General features: G+C 40.3%; 1 protein-coding gene across 2 annotated transcripts in view; it reads left to right on the top strand.

The window, feature by feature from the left end:
* mettl14 (methyltransferase 14, N6-adenosine-methyltransferase subunit) overlaps positions 1-14,988 on the top strand; it is a 61,125-nt gene extending 46,137 nt beyond the window's left edge. For both annotated transcript variants that reach the window (XM_060832465.1, XM_060832457.1), the window contains 4 exons: positions 7,474-7,566; positions 8,405-8,521; positions 11,235-11,445; positions 13,199-14,988. In XM_060832465.1, the coding sequence (XP_060688448.1) occupies positions 7,474-7,566; positions 8,405-8,521; positions 11,235-11,445; positions 13,199-13,503 (726 nt within the window). In that variant the 3' untranslated portion in view covers positions 13,504-14,988. The remainder of the gene's footprint in view (positions 1-7,473; positions 7,567-8,404; positions 8,522-11,234; positions 11,446-13,198) is intronic.
* The last annotated feature ends 547 nt before the right edge of the window (positions 14,989-15,535 follow it).

Raw genomic sequence — 15,535 nt, 5'->3', positions numbered from 1 at the left:
GAAGAGCATCCCACCCAGACTCTTCCCCCTCTTTCCCCCCCCCCCCCCCCCCCAACTCTATCCATATAGTCCTGTATTTCCCATGGCTAACTCACCTAACATTATGGGCAGTAAAAAGTGAGGTCTGCAGATGCTGGAGATCACAGTTGAAAATGTGTTGCTGGTTAAAGCACAGCAGATCAGGCAGCATCCAAGGAATAGGAAATTCGATGTTTCGGGCATAAGCCCTTCATCAGGAATGAGGACAGGGTGCCAGGCAGGCTAAGATAAAAGGTAGGGAGGAGGGACTTGGGGGAGGGGCGATGGAGATGTGATAGGTGGAAGGAGGTCAAGGTGAGGGTGATAGGCCGGAGTGGGGTGGGGGCGGAGAGGTTAGGAAGAAGATTGCAGGTTAGGAGGGCGGTGCTGAGTTGAGGGAACCGACTGAGACAAGGTGGGGGGAGGGGAAATGAGGAAACTGGAGAAATCCAAGTTCATCCCTTGTGGTTGGAGGGTTCCCAGGCGGAAGATGAGGCGCTCTTCCTCCAACCGTCGTGTTGTTATGTTTTGCCGGTGGAGGAGTCCAAGGACCTGCATGTCCTCGGTGGAGTGGGAGGGAGAGTTAAAGTGTTGAGCCACGGGGTGGTTGGGTTGGTTGGTCCGGGCGTCCCTGAGGTGTTCTCTGAAGCGTTCTGCAAGTAAGTGCCCCGTCTCCCCAATGTAGAGGAGGCCACATCGGGTGCAGCGGATGCAATAGATGATGTGTGTGGAGGTACAGGTGAACTTGTGGCGGATATGGAAGGATCCCTTGGGGTCTTGGAGGGAAGTGAGGGAGGAGGTGTGGGCGCAATTTTACATTTCCTGCGGTTGCAGGGGAAGGTGCCGGGAGTGGAGGTTGGGTTGGTGGGGGGTGTGGACCTGACGAGGGAGTCACGAAGGGAGTGGTTTTTGCGGAACGCTGATAGGGGAGGGGAGGGAAATATATCCCTGGTGGTGGGGTCCGTTTGGAGGTGGCGGAAATGACGGCGGATGATACGCTGTATACGGAGGTTGGTGGGGTGGTAGGTGAGAACCAGTGGGGTTCTGTCTTGGTGGCGGTTGGGGGGCGGGGCTCAAGGGCGGAGAAGCGGGAAGTGGAGGAGATGCGGTGGAGGGCATCGTCGATTACGTTTGGGGGGAATCTGCGGTCCTTGAAGAAGGAGGCCATCTGGGCTGTGCGGTGTTGGAACTGGTCCTCCTGGGAGCAGATGTGGCGGAGACGAAGGAATTGGGAATATGGGATGGAGTTTCTACAGGGGGCGGGGTGGGAGGAGGTGTAGTCCAGATAGCTGTGGGAGTCAGTCGGTTTATAGTAGATGTCTGTGTTGAGTTGGTCGCCTGAGATAGAAATGGAAAGGTCTAGGAAGGGGAGGGAGGAGTCTGAGACAGTCCAGGTGAATTTGAGGTCGGGATGGAAGGTGTTAGTAAAGTTGATGAACTGTTCAACCTCCTCGTGGGAGCACGAGGCAGCGCCGATACAGTCATCGATGTAGCGGAGGAAAAGTTGGGGGGTGGTGCCAGTGTAGTTGCGGAAGATGGACTGTTCCACATATCCTACGAAGAGACAGGCATAGCTGGGGCCCATGCGGGTGCCCATGGCAGCTCCTTTAGTTTGGAGGAAGTGGGAGGATTGAAAAGAGAAGTTATTCAGGGTGAGGACCAGTTCAGTCAGTCGAAGGAGGGTGTCAGTGGAAGGGTACTGGTTCGTCCGGCGGGAAAGGAAGAAGCGGACGGCATTGAGTCCTTTGTGATGGGGGATGGAGGTGTACAGGGACTGGATGTCCATCCCCCATCACGAAGGACTCAAAGCCCTCCGCTTCTTCCTTTCCCGCCGCACGAACCAGTACCCTTCCACTGACACCCTCCTTCGACTGACTGAACTGGTCCTCACCCTGAATAACTTCTCTTTTCAATCCTCCCACTTCCTCCAAACTAAAGGAGTTGCCATGGGCACCCGCATGGGCCCCAGCTATGCCTGTCTCTTCGTAGGATATGTGGAACAGTCCATCTTCCACAACTACGCTGGCACCACCCCCACCTTTTCCTCCGTTACATCGATGACTGTATCGGCGCTGCCTCGTGCTCCCACGAGGAGGTTGAACAGTTCATCAACTTTACTAACACCTTCCATCCCGACCTCAAATTCACCTGGACTGTCTCAGACTCCTCCCTCCCCTTCCTAGACCTTTCCATTTCTATCTCAGGCGACCGACTCAACACAGGCATCTACTATAAACCGACTGACTCCCACAGCTATCTGGACTACACTTCCTCCCACCCTGCCCCCTGTAAAAACTCCATCCCATATTCCCAATTCCTTCGTCTCCGCCGCATCTGCTCCCAGGAGGACCAGTTCCAACACCGCACAGCCCAGATGGCCTCCTTCTTCAAGGACTGCAGATTCCCCCCAAACGTAATCGACGATGCCCTCCACCGCATCTCCGCCACTTCCCGCTCCTCCGCCCTTGAGCCCCGCCCCCCCAACCGCCACCAAGACAGAACCCCACTGGTTCTCACCTACCACCCCACCAACCTCCGTATACAGCGTATCATCCGCCGTCATTTCCGCCACCTCCAAACGGACTCCACCACCAGGGATGTATTTCCCTCCCCTCCCCTATCAGCGTTCCGCAAAGACCACTCCCTTCGTGACTCCCTCGTCAGGTCCACACCCCCCACCAACCCAACCTCCACTCCCGGCACCTTCCCCTGCAACCGCAGGAAATGTAAAACTTGCGCCCACACCTCCTCCCTCACTTCCCTCCAAGGCCCCAAGGGATCCTTCCATGTCCGCCACAAGTTCACCTGTATCTCCACACACATCATCTATTGCATCCGCTGCACCTGATGTGGCCTCTTCTACATTGGGGAGACGGGGCGCTTACTTGCGGAACGCTTCAGAGAACACCTCAGGGACGCCCGGACCAACCACCCCGTGGCTCAACACTTTAACTCTCCCTCCCACTCCACCGAGGACATGCAGGTCCTTGGACTCCTCCACCGGCAAAACATAACAACACGACGGTTGGAGGAAGAGCGCCTCATCTTCCGCCTGGGAACCCTCCAACCACAAGGGATGAACTTGGATTTCTCCAGTTTCCTCATTTCCCCTCCCCCCACCTTGTCTCAGTCGGTTCCCTCAACTCAGCACCGCCCTCCTAACCTGCAATCTTCTTCCTGACCTCTCCGCCCCCACCCCACTCCGGCCTATCACCCTCACTTTGACCTCCTTCCACCTATCACATCCTCCATCGCCCCTCCCCCAAGTCCCTCCTCCCTACCTTTTATCTTAGCCTGCCTGGCACCCTCTCCTCATTCCTGATGAAGGGCTTATGCCCGAAACGTCGAATTTCCTATTCCTTGGATGCTGCCTGACCTGCTGTGCTTTAACCAGCAACACATTTTCAACTAACATTATGGGCAATTTAGCATGGCCAATCCACCTGACCTGCACGTTTTTGGATTATGGAAAGAAACTGGTGCACCTGAAGAAAACCCATGCAGACATGGGGAGAATGTGCGAACTCCATGCAGACAGATGCTTGAGGGTGGAATTGAACCTGGGTCCCTGGTGCTGTGAAGCAGCAGTGCTAACCACTGAACCATCTTGCAGCCCTTACCACTGAGTGTGCAACTATATCTCTGGATAAATGCAGTTTTTAAAAGTTCGTGATGCAGAAATTAGAAGAAGGATAGAGACAGTCAAAGAAATTATATGAAAGTGAAGAATGTGGTAATATTAAGCAAACGTACGCTTGTAAATAGGTTTAAAAGTGAAGATTGTACATTCTACCTGCCTCAGAAAACTGAACAATATGTAAAGATATACAGGAGAAACTGCAGGCCTTTTGAAATATGGATGCAAAGATGTGTACAGAAGTTCCACATACAGCCCATAAGGCAAATGAGGAGGTGCTTAAATTTGCAAGAGCCAGAAGAATTATAAACAGCAATATTCAGAAAAACAAATAGCAGTATTTTGCCTATTCAGTTACATCTGAAATGGAAAATAAATATTCATCTCATGTGTTTAGGTGTCTACATTCACCTAATCTTCCAAACAAAACCCTTCACTTAACAATTGAAAATGAGGCTTTGCAGCTGCATATTAATTCATTAACATTGCATTCAAGAATAGGAAGCAAATCTACTTCAATCTTATAATGCTAAAAATAGTGAGTTTTATAGCACGCCTGGTCTTCGGGTAGCACTCTGGAAATCAAATCCTGCTATATCTGGAGTCATCTCAAAAGTTAAAGATTTTATTAAAATACAAAAGTGCCTAGTTTACTTGTCCTTTCAAGACCCAGGTGATAGAAAATACTAATCAGGTTTCTATAGCTGGATTTACTATTTATTACAAGTAAATGGATTCTGGGCACAGATCTATAACTGTGAACTGTCAGCATATAACCGTGCTGATTAAAACTGTAACCATTTATAATTTTTCTATCCCCCCAAAAAATAAAAAATGTATGGATATATAGAAACATATACAGGAAAAACTGAGGTTAGTTTAGTGGTTCCTGGCCAGTTTGCTGAGATGATCCTTTTGGCTTGTCAGGACGTGCTGCTTCTTGACTTCTCCTCCAGGTACTTTCACTTGACTGCGGGAAGCATAGAGTGACTGACTCATAGTTTATAAAGTCTCTGACTTTTTGGTTAAAAGCACCAGCTTACAATAACTGTGAGGGAACTAAAATAGCTTTCTTCAGGCTTTAGGTACTTAGTTATTGCAGAGACCATGACCCCTGCACCCCGTACCTTGCCACTTTCTGGAGGTCCAAAGGCTCTGGTTTATGCCATGCAGACTCAAGCTGTTCATTTACCTGGGAGTCATATTGTTGGATCGAAAACATTTGTCATTGGTCTGTGGTGTTATGACTAGTTGCCAACTTGTTGCCAGTTGTAGTCTACTTTGTACACGCCACTGGCATCAGTTCATATGCAATTCATGTTCCCCCACTGGTTGAATAAATACTTTCCATAAGTGTCGGAAGCTTGCTTTTAAAAAGTGCAGCATCTCTTCCACAATTTTTTTTAAAAAATAGTTCTTTCCCATTTTGATCCCCAATCAAATATACTTTTTTTTCATATTTCTGTAATTTTTATAATATGCAAAATTAGACAGCTACCTGCTGGATGAAAGAAATATAGTAGTTTATTTTTTTTAAGTATGATCAAATTTTGTAAATATTCTTCACAGTGCTTCAGATAAATCATTTTGTCAACATGATAACTCACCACTCAAGTGCAGGACCTTTGTACTGTCTATGTGAGAACTACGAATTTTGTTCCATTGTAAATTGTGCACAATAGCTTTATCCTGTTTGAAGTTCTTCCTCACTTAGAATGTCCTCTTTCTCCAGAGTAAAAGCTACTTCTAAATAAAACTTTCAATATTAGTTGAAAATTTAACTCAAGTAATATCTTCTCCTGGATAAAATTTGTTATAAATTTTACAATATATGCTTACTGGATCATCCATTACCTTACTCAAAATAAGTGCTACAGTTTGTTTACTGGACCTCCAATTTAACCTGGTCAGATTTTCACAAGGACCAGATGGCTTCAACTTGCTAATCAATTATATGAACTAAATCTGCAAACACCTAGAGTTGAGGAAAATCTTGATAGGAGAATCACAGGTTTCATTTAAGATGCAGGTACACAGTTCTTTGAAAGTGGAGTTGCAGGTAGTTAAGATAGTGAAGAAGGTGTTTGGTATGCTTGCCTTCATTGGTCAGTGCATTGCACGTAGAGGTTGGGAGGCCATGTTGCGGATGTCTAGGATATTCGTTAGGCCTCTTTTGGAATATTCTGTTCAATTCTGGTCTCCATGCTATAGGAAGAATGTTATGAAATTTGAAAGGATTTAGAAAAGATTTACAAGGATGTTGCCAGGATTGGAGGGTTTGAACTATAAGGAGAGGCTGAATAGATCGGGGCAATTTTTCTGAGAGCATCAGAGGATGAGGAGTGGCAGTGGAAGTGGATGTGGTGGAGGCTGGTAGAATTACAACATTTAAAAGGCACCTGGATGGTGAATAGGAAGGATTTAGAAGGAGATGGGCCAAATGCTGACAAATGGGACTAGATTTATTTAGGAAATCTGGTTGGCCTGGATGAGTTGGACTGAGGGGTCTGTTTCCGTGCTGCACATTTCTAGGACTCCATGACTCTAAAGTGGGTTCTGTATTCTTTTGCATGACTGAATTGGAAAAGGATGTCTCTGCTGCAACTTGGCAGTTCTACTAGCTTCACTGAACAATGTTAAAGAATTATTTGATGTGGCATAGTGCTATCCTTGGGGACAGAGTTGCAACGCTGTTTTTTTTCTTTCCCTGGAATTATTCTGGTTTACAGTCTAATAAAGTTAGTGTCTGCCAAAGCAAGAACGTCTGACCTTTGAGATGTGGTTTCACTGAACTGTAGGTTGGTCTTTGTTGGACCGAGTTTATCGACTAAAGTGGAATAGCAGTTACAAGTTGGTAGGGTGGTCCAATATGTATATTTTGCAGCACTCTTTTGTGGCATTGCTGAAATTAAAACAAGGTAGACTTTGACCCTCAAGAGGCATAAAGACCATGATTTCCTTCTGTACCTATGGAACGAAGTGCTGCAAGTGGTAAACATATATGGGCCACGTTTCCTACTTCTGCACTGATTACAGGCAGGTCATAGGTTTGGTTCCTGCCTCATCACATAGAGACCCTCTGTGCAATTTTCATATTATAGTATTTTTTTCAATCTGGGGAGGTTTTTGATTAGAAGTGGCCCTTTACAAATTATTACTTTTGAAGTGAAATATTTATGTGACCAGCAAGTATGTATTTGCTGTTATCATTGCTTTCGAGAGCAAATGATATACGCATTATAAATATTGAGACACAAAACTGAAATGAAGGAGAAGGAGAGTTCTGATACTGTTTAGTGATGTCAGTGGGTCTTTTAGTTATTGTAAACTGTGAAAGGTTTGTAGCAATAAAATCAGCTAAATTATGCTAAGTAACTAGATTTACAAATCTTTCAAGCCATTACTGTGGCTTTTGGTCTATTTGTCTTAATCACGTGATTGACACCTATTAAGTTAAATGTTTATTTCTCTGCCCATTTTTATCTTGTTTTCGTATATTTGTAAATGTCAGACCAGTATTGGATACCGTTTTGCAAAGGTACTTCTGCCATCAACTTTTGTAATAAATTATTTTTGTACGTTAAAGAAATGATCCTGAGTGCAAATCATACCTCAAATGGAAAGAGGTTGTAGAAAAGTACCCCAATAGTCCACAAAAGGTTAGCAGGTGAATTCAAGTCTGTACCCAGCAAAAATACTGACAATGTATTTGTGAATAATGGAGAATTAGTTTATGATGTCCAAGAAAAATTTTGCAAGTAGTTATTTTTAAATTGAGAAGAAAGCATCTTCATAGCAATCTGTTTTTCCTCTGATAGATCATGAAGTTGGAAATTGAAGAAATTGCAGCTCCAAGGTCATTTGTCTTCTTGTGGTGTGGCTCTGGGGATGGTCTCGACCTTGGAAGAGTGGTAAGTTGTAAATCAACAACAAAATCTCTTCATTTACTTAAATGGTCTATTCAGATGATCAGTTTGTCTGGTTTACTGCTAACCAATTGTTTGCCATTAATGGATGGGGTATATTGAGTCTTGAGCTGATTACACATTTCACCCTGATCACTCGAGTGTGCTGTCCCTTGTCTAACATTTTGATCACAATTTTTTTAAACTGTGATAGCAAGAAGATATTTTTCTGCATTTTCAGTTAAACTATATATTGAAAACAATCCTCTGTCAATTTTTTTGATCAAGATAATTAATATCTTGTAAACTTTATTAAGAAATAGTAGCCATACGTCGTCATCAATAGACAGAATTTCTTATCTGAAAATCTATTAATATTGCAGGGATTAACACTCCACTATTCAAACATTTGTTAAAGTTTGCACACTTATTAACCCTAAGAAATCCTTCCTTTCGTAAACCCTGATTCATGTTTTGCCATTGTTAACATTTTTAACTGCTTTTAAAAAGACTTTTTAGAATTAATATTCTTACATAGTTTAAAGCTTTTAAGCCAGTTTTTCCCCAGATCATTTTTGTTACTCTGATTTTAATACTATGTAAGTAAGTGTGTACTGGTTGTGCTTTGAATATAATTGCATTTTGTTATTGTGATCAAATGATGCAATTGACTACATTTTATCAACATTACAGCTAAATTATTGAAAGGTGTCACATTTTATTAAACTGGCAAGTTCCCGAGTTAAAACAAAATCAAAATCTACTCAAGTATGTGGTTTACAATTATCAGACCTCTCTTTAGAGATTTAGTTTTAATGCAAAAGTCATGTTTCATTGATTCTAGTGCCTTCGCAAGTGGGGCTTCAGGCGTTGTGAAGATATTTGCTGGATCAAAACCAATAAGAATAATCCTGGAAAAACGAAAACCCTGGACCCAAAGGCAGTCTTCCAACGAACAAAGGCAAGTGTCTTGTCTGACCTTGGGAGCAGCATTTTGTAGCAAGCCCAAACTGTTTCATTGAGTTTGCTCAGAATTCATGCAGTCATTCAAAAAGAAACACCTGTTTTTCCTTCTATTGTCCAATTGAACTGTATGGAGAATTGCAGTTCAGAGTGGGTAATTAATTCCTCACCAATTCCTACAGCCTTTGGTGTGAGATAATATGGAAGGCATTGATCGCTTGCGTAATTTGCTTTATGAAGCCCTTTTATAGCGTTGTGAATAGAGGTATTCACTTGTGCCATTGTGCTAACTGAAATGCAAAGTGGGAAGGATGGAAAAGGCCTTGAAAGTGACTATCCAGTTTTGAATGATGAGGTTCAGTAAAATTCAAACATGTTCCTCAACATTTGCCTGATGTTGTAGCTTAATAACACCCCATGCAATACCTCCGAACTCTAGTTTTAAAACAATTTCAGCTCAATTAAAATTCAACTCCTAGCTATAAAATTATGCTTTTTCTTTTGAAATCTGACCCTGCATGAGTCCTACTACTAAGTGGAGGTGCATGACAAGAACTAGATTAAATTCTGTAAGAATTGTTTAGTTGTAAAATGTCTTTTCTGTTCTTTATAAGCAAACAAAATCTCATGCAGGTTTCTAACTGAGAAGCAGTACATGTCTATTAGTTTTGGAGTGCAAACTTATAATTGCAGTTCCCTTCATGAAAGGTTATTAATTTCAGCTGGGGCTTTACTAGTGGAGAATACAAAAGTTTGCCATGGGGGTGGGGAGGAACATGTCACTGTTTATAACCATCACAACGACCATGGGAAAAAGACCCAGTATAATAAGAGTTGGTTGCCAGCTGTTTCTAATGTTGTTATATGCTCCCAGGAAAGAGATTTTGGATAAAATCTAGTTTCAAACTGGTTATCAGGGCAAAACATTTTAGTACAGAAATGAAATCGACCTGATCGTAGTATGGGAGAAAGTTATTCTGTTTAGGAAAATCACCAAAAAAAAACTTTACTTGCAAATAAGATATTTTTAATGTTCAGCATCAATTCACCAGATTTGAATAAAACCAAAAGAGCAACTAACTGAACACAAATGATACTCAGTTTGAAAGTGTTCACCGCAGTGTGCAGCTGAATCAAAAATCTATTTTAATTAAAGCAATTCTTCTGCTTTTAGTACATGATATTTGAGTTGTTAAACATTAACATCAGTTTATTTAGCATAATAAATGGATTCTCTATTGATGTATTCATAGAATTCAAAATATAGTTTTAACTTTGATTCAGAATATATAGTCTGATAAAAGTAGTTTTCTACTTTAGTTACATGTTTGTGAAAAGTATATAATATTGCAGAAACTGCTTTCTCTAGATTACTGCTAACTATTAGTAAAATCAGTGTTTCTAATTTATTTTAATGCGCGGCTTTCCACAATCAGTACTTAGAACACAGTGGCTTGATTCTCCAGAAGGGCAACAGTGAATTACTGAGCATGAAGAATTGATGTGCATCAACATCTTGAGGAAGCCATAACTTGCGCACATGCAGTATTATGCTGGAAGATTAAACTTCCAACTGTAGTACTTGCCCTACTTGGATTGCTGCTTTGTTTCTGGAGAACTGATCCCACAATCATCGAAAATAGAAAAACCTGGACTTTTTAGCATATGCTGTCAGAAGGATGTAACTTCAGTAATTTAGTTAGGATGTCAAAGCACAGTGCTGATTGCAACAATGTTCAACTCCTCCACTGCTCTTGTACCTGAAAATGCAACCCACCCCCAACTAGCCTCCCCTCCCCAACACACATCCTTCCTATCCTCTTTTCCCCCCACCCCTCACCCTACTTCCCTGCAACCTGTGGTCACTTAGGGAAGACTGTCCAGTCTTGAGGGTGATGACCCAATTCAACCAATGTATACCAGTGAGCTGAAGACAGAACCTGAGGGAAGTATTTTCAGTTTGTGCAGAAAATAATGGTGTGGCTTTGCTGCAGTTATGTTTGCTACATTGCCTGTCAATTTATTTGTTGCTTGAGGCAGGATCAGAAGTTTAAAGACTCCAAAATCAAATGATAAGTCAGCAGCAGGTGCACTTCCTTCAGTGTTGACTAGAAGGTCTGAGCCTATGTATTCCATAATTATTAAAGTCATAAAATTGGAGCACTCTGTTTCTACTTATACTGACATAGGTCAGAAGTTAATTTTGATTTTGTTTAGAAGGACGTCCCTTTGCTCCCTCAGGAAGAAATGATGTTTTATTCGTACAGAATTTTGCTCATGAGCATCTAACATAGAGCTTTGAAATATAGATATCACAATCCAGGAAGGATATATCGGCTGAAGTTGTAGCACAGTTTCATTATATTGCTACTTGTACCTAAGATGGTATCATTTGTGAGGACATTATACACTTTTCACTGTACTTGTGTATACATGACAATAAAGTTTAAATCAAATCAAACAGGCTGGGCTGAATACCTCTTTATGTACTTGTAATTTCTAAGATCCAATAAACATTGGTCTTTACAAACTTTAATGGATGAGACATATGTCTATTATGAAATATTTTATTTATGGAGATTGACAACCATTTTGATGACAAAATGAAATGCACCCAAAACACACTCGCAGCATTCTTTCAATATAAATTCAGTAATCTATTTTATTAGGAAATATCTAATTTCTAATGTAGTGAAAATTTTATTTTTCAGGAACACTGCCTGATGGGTATCAGAGGAACTGTACGTAGAAGTACAGATGGTGATTTTATCCATGCAAATGTGGACATTGATCTGATAATTACAGAAGAACCAGAGATTGGAAATCTCGAAAAACCAGTGGAAATATTTCATATTATTGAACATTTCTGTCTGGGACGAAGAAGGTTGCACATTTTTGGAAGGGATAGCACAATAAGACCAGGTGTGGAATTTAAAATTATTTGCGGGGGGGATATCTGAGCATTATTGAAAGCATTGTTCTGAAATATTAGGCGCATTCTGCTTCTTTATGCAGCTTTTATAATAGTTGGTGAAAAAACTGTTGCATTCAAAGATCATTTTTCCTGGGCATTTGTGATAGCTGAATCAATAACTCAGTGAGCCAAACAGACCAGAGGACTTTCAGATTCTGGGTGTGGTGTGTTCTGTTTGGTTGATCTCCATTGGGGTAGTAATTTTGATCTTGCTTTTTAACTAATCATTAGGTTAAGAATGAACTAACTTCTCAGTCATCCAGCAGCACCACTTGAAGTACTTTTATCCACTTTGACCTTGGACTAAATGTATTGCCTATTCATGATTCTGGTAATGTGGCAGGATTGTTAAATGCTGCCCAAGAAGACTTGGGATAATTGTGGATTTTATAAGGTTTGTAGTTATTTCCTGTTAAATAGGTAATGGAGGGGTTAGAAATTAGAATGATAAAGAAGTGAATTTTATTTATATCTCACTTGACTGCTGAATACCTCAAAGCACTTATAACTAACTAAGTGCTTTTTCAAATGTTGCTGTTGTAGTGTAGGAAATGCAGCAGCCAATATGCACTCATCAACCTCCCTCAAACAACAATGTAATAGAACTTGTGTTTGTGATGTTAAGCGAGGGATAAATATTAAACACAAATGTACTTTCTTTAAAACACTTCACATAAAATAATGCATTTGTTCTGATTTCAATCTAGATAATCTCCTCTGAACCATTTACAGTGCATTCACAATCTTCTTTCAAGTAGGCCAAAACTGCAAAATGATTGAGATTGGGCTCGCTAATTCTCTAGATAACCAAAAGATAATATCCTTCCTTTTATTTTGAATTTCTCTTATAACAGAGATAACATCCCATTTGCCGCCTCAATTACTTTCTGTACCTGTATATTAACTTCTTGAACTTGTGCATGAGAGCATCAGATCACTCTACATCTTGAAATTCCAGGCTTTCTCCATTTAAGCAGTACTTTGCTATTTTATTCTTTCTGACAATGTGAACAACTTTACATTTTTTTTCCACATAATCCTCCATCTGCAAGATTTCTGTCCACTTACTCAACCTGTCTATTATTCCAGTAATAGTATTGCTGACAGCACTCCAGTGCCTTTTAATGAAGCATATTTTAAGCTGAGCAATCAATATACCACTTTAACCTGCCAAGATAGCAGCAAGGTAAATGTCCCTGTTTCTTTTGAAATGTTGGCTTTATAAATTTAATGTAATTTTTAGTGTTGTTCTAGTGAGTGTTACTTCAGTGCATCTTTCCAAACATGGCAATTTTTTATCACTAGTTCTCAGAAATAGGTTGGGCACTCCTAACTCAGGGCTAACAAATCATTAGGCCAGACTTCATGCTAAAATTCAATTATTTTTGAATCACATGTGCTATTTCAGTAGCAGTTGTTAGTTATACATATCTTTGAAAAAAATCGGAAACCGAGGAATTTATGGTGTTAAGTGTTGATGTTGCCTTAAAAACTCTGGATTGTAATCAATTTATTGCCTTGTCTTGAAGTAATGGCTGTAAATTTAAAAGTTAGTTACTACTTATTCTTTCATTCCTGGACATTTGAAAACAATATTTTTATTTGACTTGGGTGTTATAATTGATTCAAACTTAACTTTTTACACAATTTTTGGATAACTTTGCATTTGCTTCAATTTTTCTTTTTATCCCTTGTTTTTAGGTTGGCTCACTGTGGGTCCTAGTCTTACAAACAGTAACTTTAATGCAGAAGTCTATAGCTCATACTTCACTGGTACAAATGTGCACCTGACTGGTTGTACAGAGGAGATTGAGAGACTTCGTCCCAAGTCGCCACCTCCAAAATCTAAATCAGATAGAGGAGGTGGAGCCTCTAGAGGTGGAGGGAGAGGTGGACCTTCAGCTGGACGTGGAGATAGAGGAAGAGAAAGAAATAGAGGAAACTTCAGAGGAGAAAGAGGGGGATTCAGAGGACGCGGAGGTGCCCATAGAGGCTTTGCTCGGTGATGACAGAACCCGAAAGAAAATTCATTTGAAATGACAATGGAAGCAGGATTTCAGAATCACAATCTGAATTCGTTACTGCTCTAATTTTTTATTAAACTTTTTGATATATGCTATTTAACCAGGGAGTAAAACTCCATAAGAACAAAATGTACACAGGCAATGTGTATGCAAGCAATGGTTTGTGCACATTCGTCATTAAAATCATACTGTAATACTTAAAGTACAGTGCAGCTGCCATTAAACCTAATGCTGTAATTTAGGTTGTTTTTCAATTTAAAACTTATTGCAATGTCTTTTAAAGCTGTAAAATATCAAAAACCGTAAAATTTCAGAAGTTAAATACAATGGTTTGAGCTCATTGTTTCAAAGCTATTTGTATTTTCCCCTCGTGTATGTTTGGCTTAATCTTATTAGGTGACGTAGAGCGGGTTTCCCAGCTAGTTGGTGCTGCTCCTGTCAGACCTTTTCAAAATGATTTCTCTATGGTCAAGTAACAAACGCTGTCTACTTCAGTCTGATCATGTTGGAGCCCAGGCCATGTCCCAGGCTTCTCCATGCTATTCAAATATGTCAAAGTTAATGTAACCCTTTGCCTTTGACAATATGTAAGAGACATTATGTTCCCATTATAAAAGCTGTAGTCAGCTCCTCTTTTCAACTCCCAAATTTTGAATACTTCCGTACAAGGTTCAGATGAGGTGCATGATGTTGAGAAGTTTGTGTCTTGCATTGTAATGCTCCCACTTCCAGAACATCAACTTATAAACAGACTTAAATCAATAATGCTAGAATTTTTCATACACAGCCCATTAAAGAAAGAAACAAAGGCAGAATATTCTGTTTGTTCCAAATGATAAACTTCTAAATCTTTTGCATTATCCATTACAATTTGTTGTTAACAGTTCCATGGTAATATCTTTCATTGAAAAATTTCCCAAGTACAATGTCTTGAAAGAAATTGAAGGATGAGTAAAGCTCTAATAGTGACAAATTAGAGCACAGCTGATCATTGTAGAGCAGATAACAAAAAGCAAATTACTGAGTGAAAAATCTCTAAATGAGTAGCAAGGAGTATTGGGACCATATACATTGAGCAGATGGTTTCAAAAGCTATCCAATTCATTTAATTTTGCTTCCTAAGTAAATCGTCCTGACAGCCGCAGTAGTTCGTACAAATCTGTAAAAGCATTTTACTGTCGATTGAGCCTTTTATTTTAAATAGAGTTCTAGCTTTGATTTTTAATAAAGAAAAACTAAATGAATGAATATTTTCAAGAACTGTCGGGTTTAAAAACCAAGCACTCTGGTGGTAAAACCTATTTGATATCTTCAAATTTTGTGGCGTGATGACACCAAGTCTGAATGAGTTTCTCCCTTATCCCATTTGATCAATCGGGCTATTTTGGCAGTTTCTGACCCTTTGGTTAAGAATAAAAGAAATTAAAATAAGTTTCATGTCCTTTATTTTCATTTGTTTTGTGTATTGTGGAACTGTTAGCTTTGTTAATTAAATTTGCTGGTTGAAAGTACTTGAAACATTGTATTTACTTTCAGTACAGCAATAACTTATGGCATATCTGTTTTAAATGCAGGTTGTCAATGTGCAGTTTGTGATGAACTTTTATTTCATGTAATCTAACCAGATTAGTTGTTTACTACACTGATAGTTGCAGGTTTTGTTTTGAAAGTGTTCAAGTATTTGACTGCTTCGTTCAGCAGTCTTACAAGTGACAAGTATTTAGTGTATGTTTTTGAAAACTAAATAGATTGTTTTTAAAAGATTAATGTAGTTGCCTACAGATATTTATGGCTTTGTTCCAGATACCCATGTTTGAAGAAATTGAGTGTCAGCCAGTTAATTTTGACATGTTAATGCTTTTATTTGTATATCCCCTCAACAATTGGGATTATCTGCTAATTAAATTAAAAAAAACTCACTGAAACACATTATCCCTTAAATAATTTTGGCACCATACTCTTAGTGACCCAACTCCATTAAGTTTAATATGGGCACATTTTCCAATGATCATGA

This window comes from Hemiscyllium ocellatum, chromosome 1 (genome assembly GCF_020745735.1).
Source record: "Hemiscyllium ocellatum isolate sHemOce1 chromosome 1, sHemOce1.pat.X.cur, whole genome shotgun sequence".
Taxonomy (NCBI): domain Eukaryota; kingdom Metazoa; phylum Chordata; class Chondrichthyes; order Orectolobiformes; family Hemiscylliidae; genus Hemiscyllium; species Hemiscyllium ocellatum.
The sequence above is the reverse complement of the archived record's forward strand: the minus strand, read 5'-3'. Positions and strand labels throughout refer to the sequence as shown.